Here is a 25,140-nt window from a genome sequence, read left to right on the forward strand (position 1 = left end):
GTTCATCTTTTCATCATCAATCAAGCAGCATATTGAAATGATGAAATGATTATTAATGTACAATAATGAGATTAAATCGCAGTAAAAGCCAGAGCGAGCGAAGTAAGGCAAAGCAAAAACAAGCACTTAGAATCCAAATAATAAAACACCTTTACATTAAAGCTTGACTATAAATGTTGTTTTCAGATATGAAATAAAAGATGATGCCGAATTAGTTTGAACCTGATCACTTTGCAGTGTTGATGGCAAATGGTCAAACAACATCTAGTTTTAAAGTTTGAAAGTGTAACAGACAACAAGGTCCTGTGATCCAGCTTAAAGCTTAAACCTCGCTCACTGCTGTTGGTTGAGTCAATACAAACTCACGCTGTGCAACCAAACACGGCTCACACCCACAGAAACTGCAGATTCCACTGGAGGTCATAAAGTTACTGAAGATACCAAATATATCAGTTTTGGGGGGAATATTTTACTCAGTCTGAAAGAGTTGGACCAAGCTGGTACAGAACAGACAGTATATTGTATTTGACTCGGTCACAGTGTGGAGTAAGATTCATTTAACAAACTTAAACTAAAGGGAGAAAAATAAGGAGAAACTTTATATTCAGGGGTTGAAAGGTTTACAACATGTCAGACACATGCATCACTTGACTGGTATCATCTCACCTCCATTAAACACACAAGAACAGGTGTCACGTCCACCCAGGTGTGCATGGCATCAGGTGGACGATAATTACATGGTTAATGTGAGGAGGCGGACTTGAGCTTTATTATCATTATGATGATGTTGTCAGCTGATTGTTATTTGAGTGAGAGCTGCTGTAGCTCAGAAAGCCCTGATCACTTGGTTTGGTGACAGAGAGGTTGTGAGTTCGATTCCCGGCTCAAACTCTAAACATATATACACATATGGTTCAATCAAAAAACCTTCCAGCTGAAATAAACTTGTTTCTCCGTCTGACTTCTAAGTTGTGATGTTCAGTGGTCAGTACCAGAAGGCTGCAGTTGTACTTGGCAGCATGGATGGATTATTGAACTGGCCTGAAGGGCAGAGGCCTGGGGCCCTAAAGCCACAGCGTCTGTATGAAGTTAGACGTTTTTGTTGAACAATCACAGAACTCAGAAAAGTTGGGATGTCCTGATTATTTCTGTTGCTCCTGATCCGTATCAGAGTAATTTAATATTGGTTCTTTGTGAATCAAATCCAACGTAGTATTAGTTTTTCTACATTTTTCCTTCATATCGCAGCTGCGTACAGAGGCCGCAGTAATATTTAATTAAAACACGGGCAAATTACTAATGGAATTTGAATCAGAGCAGCAGAACAGCTGTAACAGAACCTGCATCTTTTCTGCATTCATTTCTTTGATGGTTTTCTCTACTGTTTTGTATAATGTGCTGTAGTATTTAGTATAATGCCTGTACAGATCAGTGTCTGTGTGAATCTGCTGCGGCAGGAAGCTTTGGCAGGAGTCAGACAACCTCCCTTCATCTCCAGTGTGAACTAGATACTGAAGTCCAGGTGCAGTGTTTGAAATAACATCAGAACTGGAGAGTTCACCTTGAAAAATGTCACTGAATGAGACACAAAATTGCTACAAATGATTCGGCTCACAATCATTTTGTGTCCCTTTCGCATCTCTTTTGGTGTGAGGGTGTGCTCCCATGTAGGAGGGGTGAGGGGCCTGTTACATGTCTGTGCCCAGGGGCCCTTTGTGTCATAATCCATTCATGCATGTGTAAATGTAAGGCAGGAGGATCCGAGTGAAAACATGAAGGCGTAGAGGGACCAGTTTGAAAAAACCATCCCAGTATTTTTGCATTAATAGTTTTCTCTGCATGTGTGTAACTTCACACCAAAGCGATGTGTGTGTGTGTTGATGAAGAAAATGTACTTGGGTAACTAAAGAAGTTAGACACTTCCTGCTCCCACCGGAGGCTCTTGGCCAGAAAAATTCACCAAAACAAAAGAGAGGAGGTGTTTGAATAAGAGACAGTTATTGCTTTAAAGTGTCGTCAAACGGCCGGCAAAAAAATGTGCTCTCCTGTTTACCTGGCTGCAACTCCAGCAGCTCAATCAGCTGATCCTGTCCCATTACATCTTCCTGCTCCTTGGGGCTGTGGGCAGGACTTTGAAGAAGAGGCGCTGCAGCGGGAGCTGCTAAATCACAAGGAATAAGATAAAAGTTCAAGAACGGCTAAAGGAGCAAGAAGGGATCTCATTTGATGTGTGTGTGTGTGTGTGTGTGTGTGTGTGTGTGTGTGTGTGTGTGCGTGCGTGTGTGCGTGTGTGTGTGTGTGTGTGTGTGCGTGTGTGTGTGGGAGATGTTCTCTCGTTGGAACAGGATATGAGATCGTACAGTTTGTGTGTGGGAAGGCTGGTTAGTGTTTTACGTGTTGAAAGATGTCGTAGGTTGCTCTGAGGTGAGCAGATTGCTGGTCTGGCAAGGTGAAAATCAAAGTGGGATATGCAGCAAATAAAGGGTTGTGAGATTTGAGAGTGGGCTATTTAAAAGAGGAAGACAGGAAGGTTGGATTTTGAGATGCGTGCGTGTGCGTATACTTGTCTTTTTTTTTTTTTTCAGTTAATTCATAGCATCGATTCTGCACTTAAAACCAACGGTCTCTGAGGTGTTAGCTGCTGTGATGTATTGGATTTATTTAAAGTCAGTTTGTTGATTGATGTGGAGTAAAAAAAAAAAAAAAAGAAAAAGCCATTTCAGTCAAGTGGACCAAGAACCAATCAAAGACGGCACAGAGAGAAAGTGCCGTATTTCAGGCTATTTAGGAATTCCTGCTCTGTTAAGTGAAGTGCTCTTGCGCACAGTGAGATTCATTTAAAGCGTTCAAAACAAACATGCATCTAAAATGAGTTGTTTACAGAGGGAGTGGATTACTGCTGTGTGTCAAACCGCCATGGTCACCACATGTGTCCCATCTGTTTGCATTTAGTTTATTATGAAGAGAAAACACAGCCACTTTACTTTTCTGTGTGTAATCGTTTTATTTTAGACAGAAATCTAAACCTCTACAGGCGCAGAAAAAAAAAAAAATCACTGGACATTTATTTTATGTCACGCTGCTAAAGCACAGGACTCAAGAGCTGGTCACAGAGGACGCTGTTGTTTTTCTGGCTTGAGTGGTACTTAATTTCATTTATTTAAACAATAATTGTTTTTATAGAATAATGTCATCTGCAAAAAATGAACGCAGTGTAACCATGGCGATACAAGTCCTCAAGTCACTTCACAGATTGTGTCAGTACAGCATGAAAAAATCTTTTTGAAATGAAAATTAAAAAAGGGAAAATGAATAATAATACACTGATGATGTCACCTTTTGTTTTCTCCAGGTAAGATGTGGCGGCGGCGGTCGGTGGTCCAGGCGTCTCAGGGCGACGGCCGGCCCTGCCCCTCGCAGATGGAGCAGTGGAAGCCCTGCCCCGTCCGACCCTGCTACCGCTGGCAGTACAGCCCCTGGTCCGAGTGTCGGGTGGAGGTGGGTCAATAATTCATAACGTTATACCATAATCCAGGGACATTAAATATTAATAAATGTATCGACCTCTGTCAGCCTACAAGAAATGCAACTTTGACAGGTGCCTGGCTCAGCCCAGATCAATACACATAAGAGTTTGAGCCAGAAAGTGGATTTTGGAAAAAAAAGAAATCTCAGCATCTGGCAAAAAATAATGGAGTCTTTAGTATTGATGAACAACCTGATAAAATCCATGCTCATACACTTATTTTGAGAGATGGATGGTAAAAATCAATGTAATGCACATTTAATGCTGATACATTACTGCAAACGAATACCTTCGCCAAGGAATTTGGCAGCTTTCATACTTCATTGTGCGTTTTGTGCCACCAGGTCAGATTGTTAAAGAAATCTGCCGCATTGCTTTATGACATAAAAGAAAACCGTGAACGCATGGTTGCTGCTTTATGGGCAGAAAGGGCGAGCTTAATTATTTATACATCAAATACATCACCTGTTCCCCTCACTCAACTCTGTCAGCTGTCAATCTCACAAATGACAGAGAGAGACGCGGAGACAGAAAGCTCGGAGATCAGCCGTTACCCATGATTCACAGAAACAAACTGTCAGACCTGATTTTCTTTTGTCTGTTTTTAGATGCTACACAACTAATAAAGTGACTAATGAAGTCTCTTGTTATTGAGTTAGTAATACACAATGTCTGCTCGTCTTTAAAGTTGAAGTCCTGGTTAATCTGGCAACCTCCGTGGTTACCATGGTAACGGCAAGTGATTTTTTTTCACTACAGCTACGGCAGACACTTTGTATCTGCAGCTTCTTTGTGTCTGTTTGCAGCGCAGCCAAACAGATCCATGTTGTTAGATGAAGAGGTCAGTCGGTAATAACTGTAACTGTAATGTGATTTCATGCTGCACATGGTGCGAGTAGTTGAGTTCAACTTGCTGCTCCTGCCTGTTCCACACCTCCTTTCAAAAATACCAAAAAATGAGCATTGCTGAAAAACTGCTGACCAGTTTTCATGAAAATCACGGGGATAAATACTTTAAAAGTCTTAAAAAGACTCAACTCATCGAATTCAAAGTGAAACTCAATTTCAACACAAGCATTTATCTGATCTATGTTTATTAGGGAACATGACTTACGTAAGACTCGGTGACAAATTGGCTTTTGTTACAAACACAAACACTTGAGGTTTCTTCAGCAGTCCAACAAAGAGACGGCAGAGTCTTTTGTTGTTGTTGATGAACTGAAGGAAACTGAGCCAAGAATAGTTTTGAAAGACAGGAACAGTAATGAGCGTCTGTGAGCAGGTTTCTTTCCCTTAGATTTCAGGATCAGATCTCAAAACTCCAGTCAGTTCAGAAAGCTTACTGTCCATGAAAAGTGAGTTAGTCTCACGTTAGTCTCCGGATTTAGCTCAAAGTCTTTATGTACACCTGCCCTTGATGTTTGGATATTGATTTAATAATGGAAATCAATAAGGGATAGTGGCTTTTATCTTCATTACCATCTTTAATAGTCGGGCAGACACGTGCATCAGCAGTTAATGTTCATATGCACTTTACACATTAATTACATGTATACCTGTGTATGTTTCAAAACTGCATCATTATCAATCATCCACTCTGTTTATTGTAATTCAGACATAAAAATACAAATCTCTTTACTAGTGGCTGCTGCCGCCACATGAGCAGCCAAAGCTAAAATTAACCAGCGCTCATCTGTCCCCAAGTGACTTCAGGTTCATGTAACTCCTCTCCCTGACTGAAGTAACTCATCCTCCTCCTTCCTCTGCTTCTTCTTCTGTGGTGTTCCCGTCCTGTCAGAATGTGGTGTGTGGTCACGGCATGCGCTACAGAAACCTGTCCTGCCTCGTGTCAGACGGCTCCAGCTACGGCGACGGCAGCCTGGTGGACGAGGAGCTGTGCAGCAGCCTGGAGCTCGCCGTCGACGGAGACAAGCAGATCAGACTGAAAGAAGCCTGTACCCTTCCCTGTCCAGGTAATAATGCTGTTCGACAAATGGAAATTTTCAGCTTCCTGTGCCGCATGAGCCACCATGCAAAGCGATGTCCGAGCACCGGACAGAGTAGAGGCAGAACTGTTATAGCACGTATGTTTTCACAGCCTGAACATCATTGTCATCGGTCTGGCAAGTGTCTGCAGTAGAGTCTGCTGTGTATCTCTGACTCAGACGACTTGTATTTAAACATACAGTCCGTGATCCAATAGAAATACAATTAAAGATACTAAATATGATGTTCAAAGCTGCAATTAGGGTTTGTCATTTTTACATCGTAAAAATGTGACTAAAATGATTATTTTTTAAATCTTCCTGATAAAGAAAGACCTAGACAACCATGTCTTCTAGCACACAAACAACAGTAAACAATGTGTGTTGTTTACCTGAGCTCCTGGGTCAGCGTCATCATCATAAGCAAAAACACCCAATGCAAATTTATTTAGCATTGCAGAGCAGCTTTCAGGTTCAACCAGGAGAACTCAGACGTCACGCTGCAATGCATAACACAGTCGACACTTGTCAGCAGTTTGATTTACTGTATATCACAAAGCAGCCACTAAAAAATACTTTTGTCACAAGGTAGATTATATTATCTCTAACCAATACCACTTAGTGTCTATTCATGACCTCTAAAATCAGAGGTAGGAGCTTACCTGAAGGCAGAATAAATGGACTACATTATGGCAGATGGTTTGTATAGCTGTGCTGTTTCATGCGAATTAAATTTACTCGTAGCTTCTGTATTTCATTGCCTGTAGCAACTGAGAGAGCACTACTCTACTTTCCTCTGCCAGGGTAGTAAGTAGTCTAAATCATGACAGACATTCCTCTGTGTAGTCTACCTGCAGATTTGCGTCTCATATTTTAGTCTTTCTGGTTCCATTTCTCCACATTTCCTTGCAGTTTGCTTGATATCCGTCCACAGTTTTTATATAAAGCACCCGAGGCGCTGCAGCCACTTCTTCTTTACCTCACAGTGAGAGGAGTAAAACACACTGAGGTTTTCACTAGTGCGGCAGTCAAAAGACGATCCCTCGCAGGCCGACCGACCAGTGAACATTGTTAGTTGTGTTTGTTGAAGCTCCTGACCAAGCCAGAGGCACCGCTGTCAGGAACTATTTTCTGTTTTATGTGGAACGCACAGATTATTTGGACCACCTGCTCTTTCAGTGAAATAGACTGAGAGGCGAATCCAGATGAAAGCTCTGACCCCCACAATTCAATTTATTCCATTTGTACAGTGAAGAAACACAGAGGCAAAGTGATTAAAACACGCACACACACACACACACACACACGTACAGACACACAGAGATAAAATAACAGAAAAAGGTTGCAATCAATAATATGTGCGGGTGAGATAACAAAAACCCTAAGGGCTTTTTAAAAAAGACAAGATGGTGAGCTGAGACACAACCTCACTGAATCCCAGTCTGCTGTGTGTAAATGACAATAACGTGCAGATTTGATGCTTTCATGCACCTCCCATATGAAAGGAGATGCTGATTAACAAGAGAGCAGACTGAAGATGTGTTTTTCACTCTTGATCATAGGCATGACTCATGTGAAACTATGTGCAGCACCATATTTGGTCGACTCTCTGTAAGGCTGTTAATATATTTCACATTTCAACACAAAAGCATTTCAGAGTGATTTACATATTGCATAAAAGCATTAAATAAGAAATGTAGCGTAATACATTAAAAACACGACATAAAAGGATAGAAGCTGGAGTTATAAGCCTCAAAAGCACAGGAAAGTCTCAGTAGATAATTAAGCCAACAGCAGCTCCATGAATTAGTTGAAAACACTCCCGCTCACAGTTTCTACGTGATTTGTCTTAGAACAGGAATCCTATAAAAGGATCTTAAATATTCACTTTATTCTACATATATTATATTATGCCACAAGACTGATGCTAACGCTAATGGGTCCCAGCCCTTCACCAGTTAATGATCCTTGTAGAAGAAATAAAGAAGATTCTTGTAATGCAGCGTAGAGATAGTTCGTCCTGGTATTATAAAGACGTTTATGTCACTACAACATAAATCCGTTTAGCCGCTTGTTTGTATTTATTTTATTTATCTAAGACTTTCAGGGTGACGACTCACCGAGGTGTTTGACAGAGGAAACGCTGCCTAGTGTTACGTTGGCTTGAGCTGCTGCAGTGTAAAGATCCAGTACAGAGCAGGACAGCTGGTCTTGACTCTGATGTAGCAGCAGCCAAGAGCAGCTCCCACACAGTGGCTGTTGCAGTCCGAGCTAATTAAATGATGGAAATGACACTGTGATAGCACTGCTACTGCAGGTAGTAAGTTGTTTAGCCAGATAAACACTCTGTTTAATACATTCCTCATATTTTTGCTTTTCAAAACGCAACTGGAAAAATAAAAAACTCACCACCCTCCGGACTCTTTAGATGCGGAGTATCTCTCTAGGCTACTGCAAATCCAAAGCTCGACGGCCCTGCATTATTTTTAAAGTCCTGTCTGATACACGCCGACGAAACTATTCATGCATAACTGTTAAACAGACTCCGATTGAGTGTAAAACAAAAACCTAAAACTAGACCGGTGCCTGGTGCCATTTGGTCGATACTTCCTCCCAGAGCTTGTTAGTGTGCCATGTGTGCACACATTTTCAGCATGAGTAGCCCCGGTGGGTAACAAACCCTCAAACCTGGCAGTGTTGCTCAACGCTCGACCTGCACAGGATGACTTTTTTTTAATTTCGGTGAGTGATTAGGTCTCAGCGCAGTCTTTATGCTGAGCTGGACATCTGTTGTGATTTACTCGATATGTGACCATACAAAGCAAATCCTTTTTAGGTATTACACAGCACGCTTTTATTTAATCACTATAAGCCCTTTTAAGGTTTATTGCAGTCTGGTTTGCAAAAGTAAACAAACACTCTTGCAGTTTGAGTCTAATATAACTTTTACTTTCTCAACATAAAACAATAGGAATCTTAAAATCAGGAGCGTGTCAGACTTTCCCTCCAGATGACTGCCAGGCCTCATTTCCCTCCGTCCTTGGCGGTCGACTTCACACGCCAACTCCACCTTCAAGAACATCCCTCCTCACACTCAGGAGACCACTGGGCGTCCTGGCTTTAAAGTCACAATCCATAACGTTTTCATATGAGCTCGTTTTCAGCTGCTGTCTGTCATTAATTAATATAACACAGCAGTGATTCAGCTGAACTTAAATTCCTTATTTGCCCCTGCTGCAGAGATAACTGGGCCTTTATTCCTTGTTTTCCCTGATTTTGGGAATCTTTTAATGTGAAATATCCGCAGGAAGTTTGAGTGGCTTAACATCGCTCAGAAAATGGCAAATTAGAAGAAGATAAAAGTGAGTGGAGACAGTATTTCTCTTATAAAGAGAAACTCAGAGCAGCATAATGGTAATTTTATTTTAATTTCTCAGATAATTTAACCAGCGTTTGTTTGCAGTTACGCTTTTATTTGTTCGTGTCGCCCAAAGAATCCTGACATTATTTAAATAACAATAGTTTAGGAAAACCGTCTCCTATTCAAATTACCTGCGGCCCACATAAAGGATTGTTCTCTCCACTTTGCAGAGAACAAACTTCAGTGTTTTTTAACAAAAGATTTCAACTATAAACGATCCGAAGCTGAGTGACGAGTTTTTTTGTCGCCTCTCCCTCTTAATTTGTATTTTTATTACAGAAATGCTGCTTGACATTTCAGGAGACCAGAAGCTTTCTCTGAGCAGATGAGACAGGAAGCATTCAAATGAAAAACTGTCCACCTCTCTGAACACTGTCTGTGCTCCAGGTCAAAATTTTGATTCAGGTTTGAAAAGAGGCATTTTTTATACGTAGGCATTTAGGTCGTAGCTGAAGTGTTTATGTCGACATAAATAAACAAAACTGATTTTAAAAAACTTCAAATTTTTCAGCAAATAGAATAATTTCTCTTAAATAAAAATGGGGAAAAATGTTTTAAAATATTTTCAGGCTCTATACAACCATAAACTCTAAACATGTGGGAGGCATTATGAAGCAGCTTTGAATGTAGTGACGTTATAACTCATGACAACGTTTATAGTGATGTTTTAAAAGGCGGTATTGAGTATCGCAGGTCTTTACAGGGATGGATCCTTTCCAGCAGCACTAACAGCATTTTCTTGGGAATAAGTAGAAGTGGGTATTTACCAATAACAGCAGTAATCACTGTTGCAGCTGAAGCCTTCATTAATACAAAAGGTAAGTCAGAAGACGTAGCCCATGGACCACACTTTGATTGACAGGTGGCGTCTCAGCACTGCAGCACAAAAACAGCACAATATCATCTTAGCACCAAGGATGTCAACCCCCTACTGGAAAAAAACATCTCACAGATGGGATTATCACTTCAAAGGTTGGGTCTGATGAGTTGTTGTCAGGTTTTGTGACGGAGGCTTGTCAGCTGCTGGGTTTTGATATAGCTTTGCAGAGCAGAGCAGAGCAGACAGGTGAGCTCTGCCCAACAGCTGCTGGACTCTGTCCACCAGGTCGGTTAGCTGCCCCTCCCTCCCACAATCACAACATCGCTTGTGATGATGCACCCCTGATATCAAGCTGCACATACACAAGTGAACATGAGTGTTTCCTTTGGGTAAATAGGGCATATCTGCAACATTTCAATAGGAAATGATGGGAGACTGAACCCCCAATTTACAGTGCTGTTCAGTTGACAACAAGAGTGTATTTTCACACAGTGCCTCTTAAATATAAATGTGTTATTTTCAGTGTTAGCGGTCCCTGAAGGGAGAATTATTATCCTTACTTGTGCCAAAAGACAAAATACAAATGTGAAGTTCATTTCCAAAGGGCTCTGTTTCTATTTTAGTTCATCGTTGATCGTTCAGCTTTCAATGTCTCTTAAATATAGAGGAGAATGTTCTTCAACCCACAACTCGTTTCAAAGTACCACCGTTTGAATTCATTTTATATTTTAAGAGTGTGTGGCATGTGTTTCCACTGGCGGATTTCTCATTTTGGAGGGAAAAAAAAAAACTCATCAGATGTCTGCTGGTCCCTGAGATGGAAAACACTGAGAAACGCTGCCCTAGATAACAAGTCAGTCCAACCCCTTTTGCCAAACTGCAGGAGCACTGAAGTATCAAACAGCAATCAAAAGCACAGACTGTTTTCTGTGCAGGGAGGTAGTGTAGTGTGATTTGGGAGGAAATTCAAGGGCTGTTTGTGCAGCGCCGGGGACAGCTTGGGAATTCTGGCAGGTTGCATCCACACATACATACATACATACACACACGCGCGTGCACACACACACACACACACACACACACACACACACACACACATACACATACACTTTCATGCACTGCCACCCTTGACCTGTGTTCTATTTCCCCTGCTGTTTGATGAGCTGCAGTTGTCAGCTGTGATCAAAACCAACCCACCCTGCATCTCGAACTTACACCTTCCTCCTCCTGGAACTCTTCAAAGCATCTGAAGCATCATATGATGTGATATGTAAATAGTAAATACATATTCTGTATGCAGCTCTGCTGCCTAGCGTAACATCTCACCCACATTCAGCTGTTCTCATCCATAGATAAATAGGTAAATGGGTAAAGCACTGCATTAATACTATCAGAGTTGCATATCTGATTTCCACCAAGGACACCCACACTGCAACATAGATATTTCCCTGAATAGTATAAACACTTATTTAACAGTCAAATAAAAGCAGTGGAAATGAGTGAAAACAAGAAGGTAGCACAAGAGATGGAGGCTAAAAATGTACAGTAACACTGAAAAAGAAATAAAAGACATCTAATCTAGTAGATGGGAACTCTGAGATAATCCCGATCCCGTCCGCCAGCGCCCCTGATGGCAAAAACCTGGTCACCTTTTAGTCTTGAACTCCGGAGCCAGAAGGGCCACCCGGCCTGAGGATCTGAGGCTGCACACTGATTTACAGGAAATTAAAAGATTTGTGATACGGCTCGAAGCCAGACCTCGCAATTTCTTTTACAGGTCATTGGTCAGGTATTTCAAAACTTCCATAGTGAGCGAGCAGCAGTGAGAGAGCTGAGACGTGATTGGACGTTCAGGTTTCAGACTTGGACCCTTGGACCTTTGCTGCTGCTGCAGTTCGTGTTTACATGTGTTACAGTAATCGATTGTTAATTCTCATTCATTTAAAATTACATATTTTTGCCTTTTTGCCGATATTAAGTGAAACCTTTGTCACTTAGCAAAGTTTGTTCTACATTTGCATCATTTTATTTATTTATTCACTGATTTAAATTGATTTTTTTTTTTTTATCACTCAGAATTAAATCAGTTTTTGTTGTTTTGTAAATTAAAATGGTTTGTTTACAGAATAACTTAACTTCTTGGGAGTGCTGTTAAATAGAACTGCAACTAACAATTATTTCCTTGATTAATAAAAAATAATAATAATGAAATTTTGTGAATGTCCAAGGTGATGTCTGAAACTTTATTTAAAGCAGAGAAAAGCTGTAAATCCTCACACAGGAGAAACTGGAGTCAGGATGTTTAGAAATGAATGGAGTAGAAATTTGTGAATATTTTTGCTTGAAAAATATGAAACAATTATTCAATTATCAAAATATTTTTGAGCCTATTTTCCGTTGATTGACTAATTGATTTTAAAAATTTTTTTAAAAGTTATTTTACCGTTCTGTGACACGTGTAATGAGTAATGTCACTGTGATATAGAACTGTATTTATTCAGCTGAAAAGTTTTCATAGCCACATTTAATCAGTAAAATCCTTCCCCACCCAAAACCCTCACGTTAACCGTCCCTGTCATGTGATCCGTCTCTTCTCTGCTGCAGGTGAATGTTACCTGATGGAGTGGTCAGACTGGAGCTCATGTGTGAGCATCTGCGTCAAAGGGGCAGGCGTAGACTTCGGCTCGGTTCAGGTTCGATCGCGAGCTGTGTTGGCCCAGGAGCCTGAAAACCTGCAGCTCTGTCCGGACCAGGCGTGGGAGTCTCAGCCCTGCACAGGTGAGTGACGGCTTCATCCTCTCACTGCCAGAGGTTTTGAAAAAATTACCCGAAGCGAACTCCCTTTGAAGAGGGAAGTTTTATTGAATGCAAATCAGCCGACAGACCCAAACAAAGCCTTCATTATAACAAGTATTCCTAATATGCATGCTCACGGAGAGCTGAAGTCAGTGTCGGACATTACTGGGTGCAAGGCAGGGAAACGCGATGGACTGCTTGTCAGTGCACCAGAGGGCTAACACAAAAAGACACTTAGATTCAGGGTCATACCTGCAGGCTATTTAGTCTTCTATCCATCTGAACCTGCACGTTTAGACTGTCAGAGAAAACTGGAGGACCAGAAGAAACCCACAGAGAGAGAAAACGTGTTGAGGTTGTAGAGAAGGGATTGGCGACAGGAATCAAATGAAGATTTTTCTTGCTGCGAGGTGAAAGTACAAACCACTGAGCCACCTTGGTATCCAGAGGAACTAAAGCGCTACACTGCTACAATCACTTTGTTTTTCCCTGTTTACACTGGGTCAATTGGCGTTCTCCCAGATGGGATTTCTCAAGTCAGGTCTCCAAACGGAGGAAACCCACATGCTCATTTACTGTTGTGATCTCTGCGGCTCCCCAGGCGTGTTAATCACCCATTAGGTTCAGTGTGGGTTGTGAATCACCACCACCAAAGCTCAACATCTACAGTAGCCATAGGCTCAGTCTGCGGAGCGGCCACCCCCTCCCATCCCCTCCTTCCTCCCTCGCCTCCCACTCTTCCTCTCCTCCCTGCCTGGCTACTACACACAGCCCCAGAGCAGTGTTCACCAGCCTGACCTGGTTTCACAGCATCACTCAAGGCACAAGGGGGAGGAGTGGCCCAGCCAAGACCAGTGAAGGCGGAGGAGGACGGGAGAGTGGAGGCTGGGGAAGAGGGAGGGCGGTGACGGAGAAAGGGAGGCCGGGGACGGAGAGGGAGGGAGCGGTTTGATGTGAGGCTCGCTTGAGAAAAACAAAACCACAGCTGTGTCCCAGTTGCACACTTTACTGTATACCAATTCTTACCAGGCTTTGTTTCTACACTACATTCACAATGCAACAATTAAAAATGACAACATGCACTAAAATTACTAGATTTTTGGTCTGCACCATTTCACTTCAATGCAACCCAAAAAAAGCAACAAAGAATCTGCTCACAGCTGGAAGAAATGCAAAAATCATAGATGGTTTCCAAACAGCTTCAGGGACATAAAAGTAAATCCTTGATGAAACACCCTTCGTGCTGTTTTTGAGGTTTTCACATCTGAAACTGGCAGCAGTTTAAAACTGCACTAATCAATATTTTTTTCAGACCAAAGCAGAGCTAAAGGAAGAGTGAATATTGGAGAAACATTCATTCATCAGGTGGCCAGAGACACAACAAAAAAATGATAATGCTGCAGGTTTAAATGCTGCAGTGTGATCATCATTTCTTTGGAGTGCAAAATCAATTCCTTTAAAACCAACCATCAAAACACAGTGTTGTCAACACACGATGCTCACGTGGCTAAAAGCTAAAACTCTACACTAATGTATGAATGGCAGAGACTTTTTACAGTCACTCATGACCATGGATTCAATGTGTTTGGAGCTCAGCTGGCTAGCTAACTAGCTAACTAGCTTGCTAATGGTAGAATGGGTCATTTGATTTGATCCCTGACTCATCCGGTCCAAGTGTCCTTGAGCACTGAACCCTCCCTGATGTCTCGACCTTGCTCTACCACCATTACCATGTTAGTGTATGTGACAGGAACACTGCAAACCCTTTTGGTATAAAAGTGCTATACAAGATGGTTATAATGGCATTTTTTTTATATAACAGGCTAGAACATCAGCTTTTCCCTCCTTTCCCCTCACAGAGACTTTCAGTCACGTTTCAAAAACCTGTCATTTGGTTTTTTTTTTGGGTTAACACAACGACTGACATTATTTCTTCTTCCAGAGCAGCTCTTCTTCTGATAAATATATCTATAGCAGTAAAAGCCTACTCTGCTTGTAAAGGATGGAGGAGAGTCCCAGCTGAAGTGAGTGATTCAATCATAACTTAACACGTCTGAAAAACGACCTCAGCTGCACCACGGCGAGAGGAAGGGAAGAAATGAGAAAAAGTGAAGAACATAAAGGGAGAAGTCGCCTCAGCCGCAGACAAATCGTCCCGTGAAAGCTGCAGATAGAGCTGTGCCATCGACTGGAGCACTGATACTGTACCCAGGCCTGTGGAGAATAGATCTTTCCTTTGTTCAAGGTTAAATTGTTCATTTACGCTAACCGAATGGGCAGGGCTGATGATTGGTTACACAGGACTCCGCAGGGAAATACGGTCATTTACTGCACTGATGGAGATATTGATAAAGTCATAACGGCATTGATAGAAAGTCATTAAGCAAAAGCTCTTACTGAAGATTAAAACATTGAACTGGACCCTTCTGTGTGAAGACACACTGATAGTGACATTATATGACACCAGCCTATTATACAACCATAACTTAGCAGCTGCTTTATTAATCCGTCATTCGTGTGATTAACGTCTTCTCTGAAGACTCCCACTCTGCAGTCTTTATGGTTGTTGAGTGTTTTTTTATTTTGCTTTCAGGGGGCGAATGTTACGAGTACAAATGGTTCAGCAGCGCTCGTCCGAACTCCACCCGCCCTTTTATGTGGTGTCAGCGCTCAGATGGACTCAATGTCACCGGTAAGGAACTGTTAGTCTTACAGTGGAGCTTGGATTATACAGTAGCATGTTTACAGATTTCTGGAAGACTTGGCTGACTTACTTGTTAAGTCCATAAAACTTTTTTTTTTCTGCATCAGAGGTCGGCAAATTCCTCCTACTTTCTGTCACCCACCCAATGTGTAAACAGACTTTTCTGTAATGTTTTTTTCTTGTGAATAACTGGATGACTTCACCCTTATTTATTGCTTTGGTCAATGACAGTAAAAATGATCACCCCAACTTCCCAAAGGCCAAGTTGATGTATTGAGATTGCTTGTGTTGTCTGAGCATCAAAACAGAACAGATATTCAGTAATACTATAGAAGACTATGAAAACCTGCAAATAGTCACGTTTTCAAGGCTTTTCTTTAATGATTTAAATGATTAATCGATCATTAAAAATTTTGGTTTCATTTTCTGCCAATCGACCTATCTATTTATGGACTAATAGTTTCAGCTCTAACAAAAAACTGATAAACAGAATAAAATCACTGAACTGGTCACAACATATAACTGGTGACAAGGTGTCACACACTAAAATATCTGGGAAACACATTCCTACAGTTCTGACATAGTGATAATACACAGTGCTGCTTTATTTATCTTTAAAGTGAGAGACTGAGAGACTCTATAGCTCAGCAGTAAGTCTGAAGCACTGGTGGCAGTTTTATGTAGGAGGTAAAATTTACACAAAACATGTCAGAAATATAACACACTGTTCTGAAAAACTAGGGACTTATTTCTATAAGAAGGTGAGGTGGTGGGCGATGGCAGCCCATACAACTGTTGGTCGCTGCATAAAACATGATCACATGCCCACTCACCTGAAATAGTTTCAGAAATAAACCTGGCTGCATCAGCTATATCGAGGTATAGCTACAGTTTGTTGTTTTTAATGCGCATTTGGATGACCGTACAGGTTGTGTAATAAAAAAAAGTTGTAACTTTTAAATATGAAAATGTCAGCAGCAGAGAGCAGTGGATCCACCGGGACACACAGATGACGTTGATGTTCATTGTGTTCCTTTTAAAAACATGTAACCTATTTACTTTGATTGTCTTTTTACCCGCAGGAGGTTGTCCTGCCATGAACCCTCCAATGGACAACAGCTCCTGTGACCCTCCCTGTCTCATGCCAAAGTCTTTCTGCAGCGAGGTAAGCTTCCCCTTTGTTCTCATATCGCCAATTTAACCCACAATAAAATAAAAAGCAACAAAAAGAAAATACTGTGAAGAAAAATTTGGTTTGGTGACAAAAATATACAATGAAAACCCAATAAACAGTATTAAAAAAAACAAACAATAAGAAGACATGAACCTGGAAGCACAGGTCCTCTGGATGAATGGCAGCCTCTGTACTCACTGTGACACACTGCTGCCAGAATTGAATCTGAATACAGCACAGAATGAAATGATGGCAGCATGGAGATGTAAAACCTATTTCTCCATAGTGTCACTCAGCTGTGCTGCATGAAAATGAGGAGAATCTGTTTTCGTCCAGCACATGCAGCAGCTGGTAAATCTCAAAGTTGATCCATTTAAATGGCTTGTATATTTAAATAAAAAACAAAATTAGATTTAGCATTAAAGGCTGGTTATCAGCTGTTGTGTGGTGGTGCTGTCAGACTTCATAACCACAGGATAACCAGGTCACAATGATCTGATGAGAAGTGACCTCCGAGGTCACTGGTGGACCAGAGAGAGAAATCTATGCTCTGATGCCAGTTTATTAGGTTCAGCTAGCTAAAACGAATGGTGTTCCTAATTTTTCATCCACTCAATTTATATCATTGACTGTAGGCTACAGAACAGAAACACGTGTCTGCACACTGCAGTTCAACAGCATCATGAACTACATCCTCCAAAGCGCGTTGAATCACCACGTCTCAACAAACACTGAACATGGTGTTAGACGGTATCAGTTTCAGCAGGGGGAAGTTTGGGAGGGGCCCTCGTGTAACTTTGTGTCCGAGACGTTAAAAGAGCATTCATGGTCAGCCAAGCTATCGTGAATGATAAAGGATGGAGAAAAAAAAGTAGTACAGGTTAATGCTGTGTAGTTTTCCAGCTGAACTGGAAACACGTATTAGTAGAAAATACAATATACGGGAATGAGGCCAACAGGTCACAAACACGCTCTGAAATGCTTGTGGTTTTTGTGGAAGCTGATGCTTTTATCTAGATTGAATGAATGAGACACAGACGTGTCAACAGTACACACTGCTGCTGTGGACATACAGGGGGTTGAACATGTGACCAAACAGTAACAGGCCGGTCACCCTACCATACCAGAGCCTCTTCCAAACACCCCTCCCCCCCAGATTATTACACTTCCACTCCTACACTGCTCAACACTTCCTTGTACTGTACTTGTAGCTGCAGCTCAAACCAATCATGATTGTGCGCTGCCCCCTGCAGGCTGGTATTTGCATGTGCGAGGACGGCTTCACAGAGGTGCTGTCGCCTACTGGGCAGCTGGACCAGTGCGCCCCCATCCCAGTCCTGGAGATCCCCACGGCGGGGGACAAGAAGGGCGATGTGAAGACCAGTCGTGCCATTAACCCCACCCAGCCCAGCACCATCCAGCCCGGACGCAGCGGACGGACCTGGTACCTGCAGCCCTACGGACCAGGTCAGACCACATCCCACTGGATTACCAAAATCTAGCTTCTTTTCACATGAATTAAAAATATTAAAAAATGGATCCCACACATCCAGTTGTAAAGAATTGTTGAGGAAGTGTTTTGTTGCTGTCAAGTGAAAACCTTTAATCTATTAAACTGTCATGTTTTAGGGAACTAACCCCGCCTTAATGTTCTCTGCAGAAGCTCCTAGTTTCCACTTGTCAAGTCGTACTTACAAGAACCACCACATGTAATACAGACACGGCTGGTTTATATTACAACAGAAAGTAGAAATAAAACACAAGCAGCCAGTGATGACTGTAAATAGGTCTTTATTGATAACAAAAATGAAATTACTATCAAGGTAAAGAGTGCAAAGGTCAGTAAAACATCACACATCCTTTCCAAAGCTGCAACTTCATGTTTATTTGAAAGTTTTAAGACAGGAATTTGTACTTAAAATAAAATTCCACTTGCACTTGTGGATAAGAGAAACAGCCTCCATATTATTCGAGTGCCCACTATGTCTTTTGAAGTTTATCTAAAGTGAAAAGGTTTTAGTAAGCCCGGAGAGTTAGTAGAATTTCCTCAACCTGCAGAGCAGCATGTAATCCTTGAAGTGAAGTTAAGACATAAAGCTGAGAGGTTTTCACATGTCAACAGCAGAACATGCTTTACTTTCAGTTCACGTCGGGCAGATTTAGTGTTGATGGGGTTTAATTAACATTAGGTTTAACACATTCGTACTCACAACTGTGCATGCAATACAACTGACTGACAATGCATCAGACGTGTTCTCTCAAATGCAGGGCTTCTCAGAGGCATGTATGGACGTCGCCGCCGCCTCTGAGCTGCTGGTACATTAACATCTGAGAACTGCGTCTGCACAGAGCGTCATGACTGATGGTGCATGACAGAAAAATAAACATTCAGGATGCAAGAGTGCAGAACAGATTGAGTTAACGTCTGTCAGGAGCAAACACCAACACATACGCCATCACATACACCAACCCTTGTATCGTTTATCTTCCAAATGTTTGCTTTTTCTTTTCTTTTCTTTTTTTTTGCAGCACACTCTCTGTTATTGTAGAGTAAATTACAGTAAGATTTAAAATTTGTTTTTGCTTTTTGAGAAAGAAAGAAAGAAAACAAAGGCTTATGACACAGCCCGTGATTTACAGTGTCATTTCATTGTATAAATCAGGTGCCAATAAGATACTAATGATCGTACAGTGGAAGAAAACAAGACCGTGGGGAACAAAGCAGTAACAATTTGGCCTTTTAGAGGAAAGGACAAATCCCTCGTCCTTTATGTATTTTTGTAAATACTGAGTCTAGGAAACAAAACTGACAGTAAAACATTACAACATAATTATTTATCCCAGACTTCAATCGACACTGTGCCCAAACTTTTTAATATGTCACAATTAGCTTCATTTAAACTTTTGCATACAACTGTAATTGTTAAAGAGGAGAACCCTGGTCAGTTTTTATAGTAGCCAGACCAAAATATTTACTGTACAACAATGATTATAATAATAATAATAATAATAATACAATTATTTACAAAAAACAAATATCAGGCACCTCCTGGTAAAATGTGTTTCTCCTTTATGGCCAGATATTACTGCTGTGTTCCCCATGTTCTTGTCATATTCCACTGAACATATATCTGACCCATATTTCATTGGTAATTGAATCATACAAGGACATTACACTTTAAATGGGGTGGGGCTTAAGTGGGCTGTATTATTATAAAGTGTAACCGTGATAGAAAAAGTAGCAATTGCAGCAATGTGTTGATGTTTTGTGAAGCTTTCACAGGATGAATTGTTTCAGTTTCTAATGGCTGCTGGTGCCATGTTGAAAACAGACAGACAAACTGACAAGCCTCCTCCTCCACAGATGGGAAGCTGAAGATGTGGGTGTATGGTGTAGCAGCCGGAGCCTTTGTGCTCCTCATATTCATAGTGTCTATGATATACCTAGCTTGGTGAGTTGACCAGTTTAATCTCCCCCTATTTATCGTCATCCTCATTCATGAAATCAATCCGTCCTTATTTTCCTCAACCTGCCTTGAGTCCAGCATCCCCTCCCTCACGTCACAGTTTTTGTGTTGTCTTTTTTTATTTCTTTTTTTTTTTTTTGCTTCCTTCATGCCAACCCCCACGTGAGAGCAGCAGCTACTGTGCCAAGGTGCATCGCTCTCTTAAGGCCCAAGAGTCTGACGCCAATGGGACGGCAGTCTGGATGAGCCAAAATGCACATGAGATGATTTACACCTGTCCCGATTGCCAAGAGCTGGCTCAAAGCAGCAGCAGCTAATGAGGATGTGAAGGGTTCACCCCCCCGACACCCCCCCCAGTATAAGTGCCTGCAGCCCTTGACCTTCCCCTGTGACCTCTGTGAAAAGTGTCACATGTCCTGCCTGACTAGCTGAGTGAAGGTGCTGGTGCAGGTGAGGACAAACCATCCAGGAGTATTTTCTTTAGTCCTTGTAGATTCTTTAGAGCGTGAAGAACATGTAGATGGTGTTTACCTGTTGATTTCACACCTGGTTACATAAAAGGCCTTTGATCATTAGTTGAGGTTTTTTTTTTTGCCCATATATTTTTCACCTCCTGTTTATACCTACTTTTAAAAGTGACCCATATCTGATTAATGTGATCACGCCAGAGCAGCTTAAAACAAACCACACATACAAAAATCAGTGTGTCCGTGCAGCCCACACAGACAAACCATGACACAAACACAAGGTGCAATGAATCAGTATTGTATTACTGTACTGACCAACAGTGGTGGTCTTTTACTGAAAGGACATCATCATTTGACATTTAGGGAGATATTTATTTGCTTTATTGCCGAGAGTTGGAGGAGAAGATCAATATGACTCTAGAGCCTGAAAGCTAAATATGAAGCTGTGCTCAGGAGACTCACAACTCGGTAAACAGCTGGGAAACAGCTGGTCTGGCTCTGTTCAAAGTTCAAATATACAATAATCAATACAACTAAAATTCACTAGTAACACTAATTTCACTACTTTATGTAATACTAACTTAACCATGTTCTCATTTAACTCTTGGCATGAAAACATTTTCTCAAAATGAAAATGACTCCAGTACAAGTACAAGTCCTGCAGTAGAAGTTTTAACATATCAAAAGTAAAAATACTCAGAATGACTCCTTTTAGCCTTTTAGTGTAATTGTACATTAAGAATTGAACGCATTAATATAAGTAAGTGGCATTTACATGTTGCTGCTGATTGAGGTGGAGAAGAGGTAGTTTAATCTTTAACAATGCATCATATTTTATGAACTGATCAGGTTTTGTTTGTAAAATCTTAATCTGAAAACTTGGTAATAACCATAACTTTCAGTTCAATGTAGTGAAGTATTTACCTCTGAAATATAGTAGAAATACAAAGTAATATTAAATAGAAACACTCAAGTTAAATAAAACTACCTCACTTAAGTACATGTAATTAGTTACTTTCCACCAAAGTGAAAACTAAATGTATCAAAGGCTGGATTTAAATGCTTCATCAGATTCCTACTATTGTATTCTTATGCTTTGAACAGATGTCTTCCAATTTATCATGAGTCATATTTCAAGCAAAAATACAAAACATTTGCTGGTTGCAGCTTCTCAAATGGGAGAATTTGATGTTTCTTTTCATCATACATGATTGTAAGGTTAATATGTTTAATATGTTTGAGTTTCAGACCGTTGGTCTGATATAACAAAACATTTTGAAGACATCAGCTATATTAAAATGGGCACATGCTGCTGTTTTTAAATATTTGATTTAAGAAACAATAAATTAATGTATCAAGGAAAAAGTTTGCAGATTAATCGATAGTGAAAGCTAGAAGGGCACTCAGAAAGCACCGAAGTTCCCGAAGTCCGGTTACAAACAACATACACCACACTTCAGAGAAAAAATTCAAATTCATAGTAAATGATCTGGATGAGCCCCCAAAATTTAATGGGCTCTTCCCAGGCCAATGATCCGCCCCCCCACCAAGTGCTTTTTGTGTAATCCTACTGACAATTTAACAAACATGGGTGAAAACATGACCTTACTGTTGGAGCTAATAATCATTAAAAGCAGCCCAAGAAAATACCCATGTTATATCTTGTTAGTGCCACATGTGAGCAAAAAGATCAGTAATGGGTCCCTTTCACACTGAGGCGTAAACATGGTGAATTAGCATATTAGCATAGCATAGTATCCCTGGGTAACACTGTGTGCCACTGTTGTCCAGAGCATCAGCCTGTGGAAAATTACTACAAGCACATGACATTATGTGTCCATACAAATATGTAATGACACAGTGTCGATCCAGACATAATTATGTGTGCTTACATTGTGTTGTTACATGCTCATGGGTATGTCAGTGTGTTTGTGCAGCTATGTACTTAAACTTTCCATGGGTCGATGTAAATATAATATAGATTTGTTTAAGCTGTGGCAGAGGGTGCAGATGTCTTAATGGACCTATAGCACAGTGACAACAGGCTCTATTACTGCAGGGATTTGTTCCTCTACCATAAAGTAAATCATAAATCTACAGACACTGATGTCTCTGTGATTGTGCTTCTCTAGCATGATCTCACACTGCCCTCTTGTGGCTGAAAGAGGAAGTAGGGCACCAGATTTCCTTCCTCCCATATCATGTCCTTCCATATTAAGAGCTCATTATCCTTTATAAATGTGGCATGCATCAATGTTATTTCTCTTTTCTGAGCTTTGAACAAAGATATTATATAGATATATATAATACTGTACTTAAATTGAGTTGGATCTATATTTGTATCTCTGTAGTAGTCTCAATTAGTCGATCAACATTAATCAGCTACTATTTTTGAGTCATTTTCAAAGCAAAAGTATTGAACATTTGCTGGTTTATCTCCTCAAATGTGAGAATTTGCTTCTTTCTTTGACTTTTATGATTAAACTAATTTGTGGGTTTTTGACTGTTAGTTGGACAGAAACGAGCTGTAAACAATATGTCACTTTCAGCTCTGGCAAGTTGTGATAGGCTTTTAAACTATTTTCTGAAATTTTACAGTCAAAACTATTCATTGAAAATAATCATTTGCTGCAGGCTGAGTGGTATTCCAGTCAATATATGTGAACATGAATGATTTTGCCAAAGCCACAGATGGAAGAGCCATGGTGATTTTTGTGGCAGCAGAATTTTTTTTACTTTGTTTTTTACTGTTTGTTTGAATGTTTACTCGCAACATGATTTTGTCAGCTCCTCAGTACTGAAACTATCCAGAGAAAACTCCCTGAGGACTCTTCTGATTGCCCCTCCAAACTTTCCAGAATATTCTTGCTGTTCTCCAGAGACCACTGCATCACATGACACTGTTGTGTGGCTTTGGAAGAAAGTTTGGGGAAAAGTTTTTCATGTTTAGAAGAGTTAATTACATTGTTCTGCTTGGACAAGCAGCTGAAAACGTAGTTAAAAGATTGAGATAATACAAGATGAGTAATACAAGAGAAAGCACTGCTAAATTTTATCTTTACTTCAAGCTACTAGCTACATGTATTTTAATGTGTCTGTTTATATTATAGGTTTATACTATAGATATATGTTACATAAATATATATCCATCCCAGCCTGTCAGTATATGTTTAGTATATATGTAAATAGAAAACATGTATGGTGAAATTTAATAAGCAATTATTTCGAAAATCATATACAAACATTGAATTTTAATAAGGATGTTGGTTTACCAAAGTTTTACTATGAGTATTCTTTATATGTTATAAACTTATCGTGAAATATCCAGAGGATGTGTCATACTAATACATACATACTCCTCTTATAGATAACATATGTGTTAACATTACTATTGATGTAGGCACATTATGTCATAAGTCTATGATTTTGTGATGAGGTGGAACAATGGTACGATGTTTAGAGCTGCTACCTCTCAGTGAGAAGGTTGTTGGTTTGATTCCCAGGCATGGTACCTTTTCTTTGTTTAGATTGTATATTCTCCCGCATTCCAAAGGCATGCACATATGTCTTACTATACTATGATGTTTTTATGACATTTTATACCTTATTATACTATGGTGTATTTATGCCTTTCTATGCTATGACATCTTTTGACGTTTTTATGTTGTATTATAAAGTGACGTTTTTATGCCTTACTATACTATGTCGTTTTTATGACTTTTTATGCTTTACTATACTATGACGTTTTTAAGACTTTTTATGCCTTACTATACTATGTCGTTTTTATGAGGCATAAAAGGTCATAAAAATGTCATAGTATAGTAAGGTATAAAACGTCATAGTATAGTAAGGCATAAAAAGTCATAAAAACGACACAGTAGTGTATGGCATAAAACGTCATAGTATAGTGAGGCAGAAAAGGTCATAAAAACTTCATAGTATAGTAAGGCATAAAAAGTCATAAAAACGTCATAGTATAGTAAGGCATAAAACGTCATAGTATAGTAAGGCATAAAAAGTCATAAAAACGTCATAGTATAGTAAGACATAAAAAGTCATAAAAACGACATAGTATAGTAAGGCATAAAAAGTCATAGTATAGTAAGGCATAAAAAGTCATGAAAACGTCATACTATAGTAAGGCATAAAAAGTCATAAAACGACATAGTATAGTAAGGCATAAAAAGTCATATTATAGTAAGGCATAAAAAGTCATAAAAACGACATAGTATAGTAAGGCAAAAAAAGTCATAAAAACGACATAGTATAGTTAGGCATAAAAAGTCATAGTATATTAAGGCATAAAAAGTCATAAAAACGTCATAGTATAGTAAGGCATTAAAACGTCATAGTATAGTAAGGCATAAAAAGTCATAAAAACGTCATAGTATAGTAAGGCATAAAAAGTCATAAAAACGTCATAGTATAGTAAGGCATAAAAAGTCATACTATAGTAAGGCATAAAAAGTCATGAAACGACAGTATTTAACGGCATAAAATGTCATAGTATAATAAGGCGTAAAAAATGATAAAAACTACATAGAATTGTATGGGATAAAAAGTCATAAAAACGTCGTAGTATAGTAAGGCATAAAAAGTCGTAAAGACGACATAGTATAGTAAGGCATAAAAAGTCATAAAAACGTCATAGTATAGTAAGGCATAAAAAGTCATAAAAACGTCATAGTATTGTAAGGCATAAAAAGTCATAAAAACGTCATAGTATTGTAAGGCATAAAAAGTCATAGTATAGTAAGGCATAAAAAGTCATAAAAACGTC

At 40.0% G+C, this 25,140-nt stretch overlaps 1 protein-coding gene across 1 annotated transcript in view; it reads left to right on the forward strand.

Moving 5' to 3' along the window:
- Positions 1-25,140, forward strand: part of thsd7ab (thrombospondin, type I, domain containing 7Ab) — a 150,366-nt gene that overhangs the window by 113,501 nt on the left and 11,725 nt on the right. The window contains exons 22-28 of the mRNA XM_023393425.2: positions 3,353-3,498; positions 5,325-5,499; positions 12,357-12,530; positions 15,142-15,240; positions 16,335-16,417; positions 17,680-17,893; positions 19,791-19,878. Coding sequence (XP_023249193.1) covers positions 3,353-3,498; positions 5,325-5,499; positions 12,357-12,530; positions 15,142-15,240; positions 16,335-16,417; positions 17,680-17,893; positions 19,791-19,878 — 979 coding nt within the window. The remainder of the gene's footprint in view (positions 1-3,352; positions 3,499-5,324; positions 5,500-12,356; positions 12,531-15,141; positions 15,241-16,334; positions 16,418-17,679; positions 17,894-19,790; positions 19,879-25,140) is intronic.

This window comes from Seriola lalandi, unplaced genomic scaffold (assembly GCF_002814215.2).
Source record: "Seriola lalandi dorsalis isolate HSWRI2012SDOR001 ecotype SW California unplaced genomic scaffold, Sedor1 jcf7180002054934, whole genome shotgun sequence".
In the NCBI taxonomy this organism is placed as follows: domain Eukaryota; kingdom Metazoa; phylum Chordata; class Actinopteri; order Carangiformes; family Carangidae; genus Seriola; species Seriola lalandi.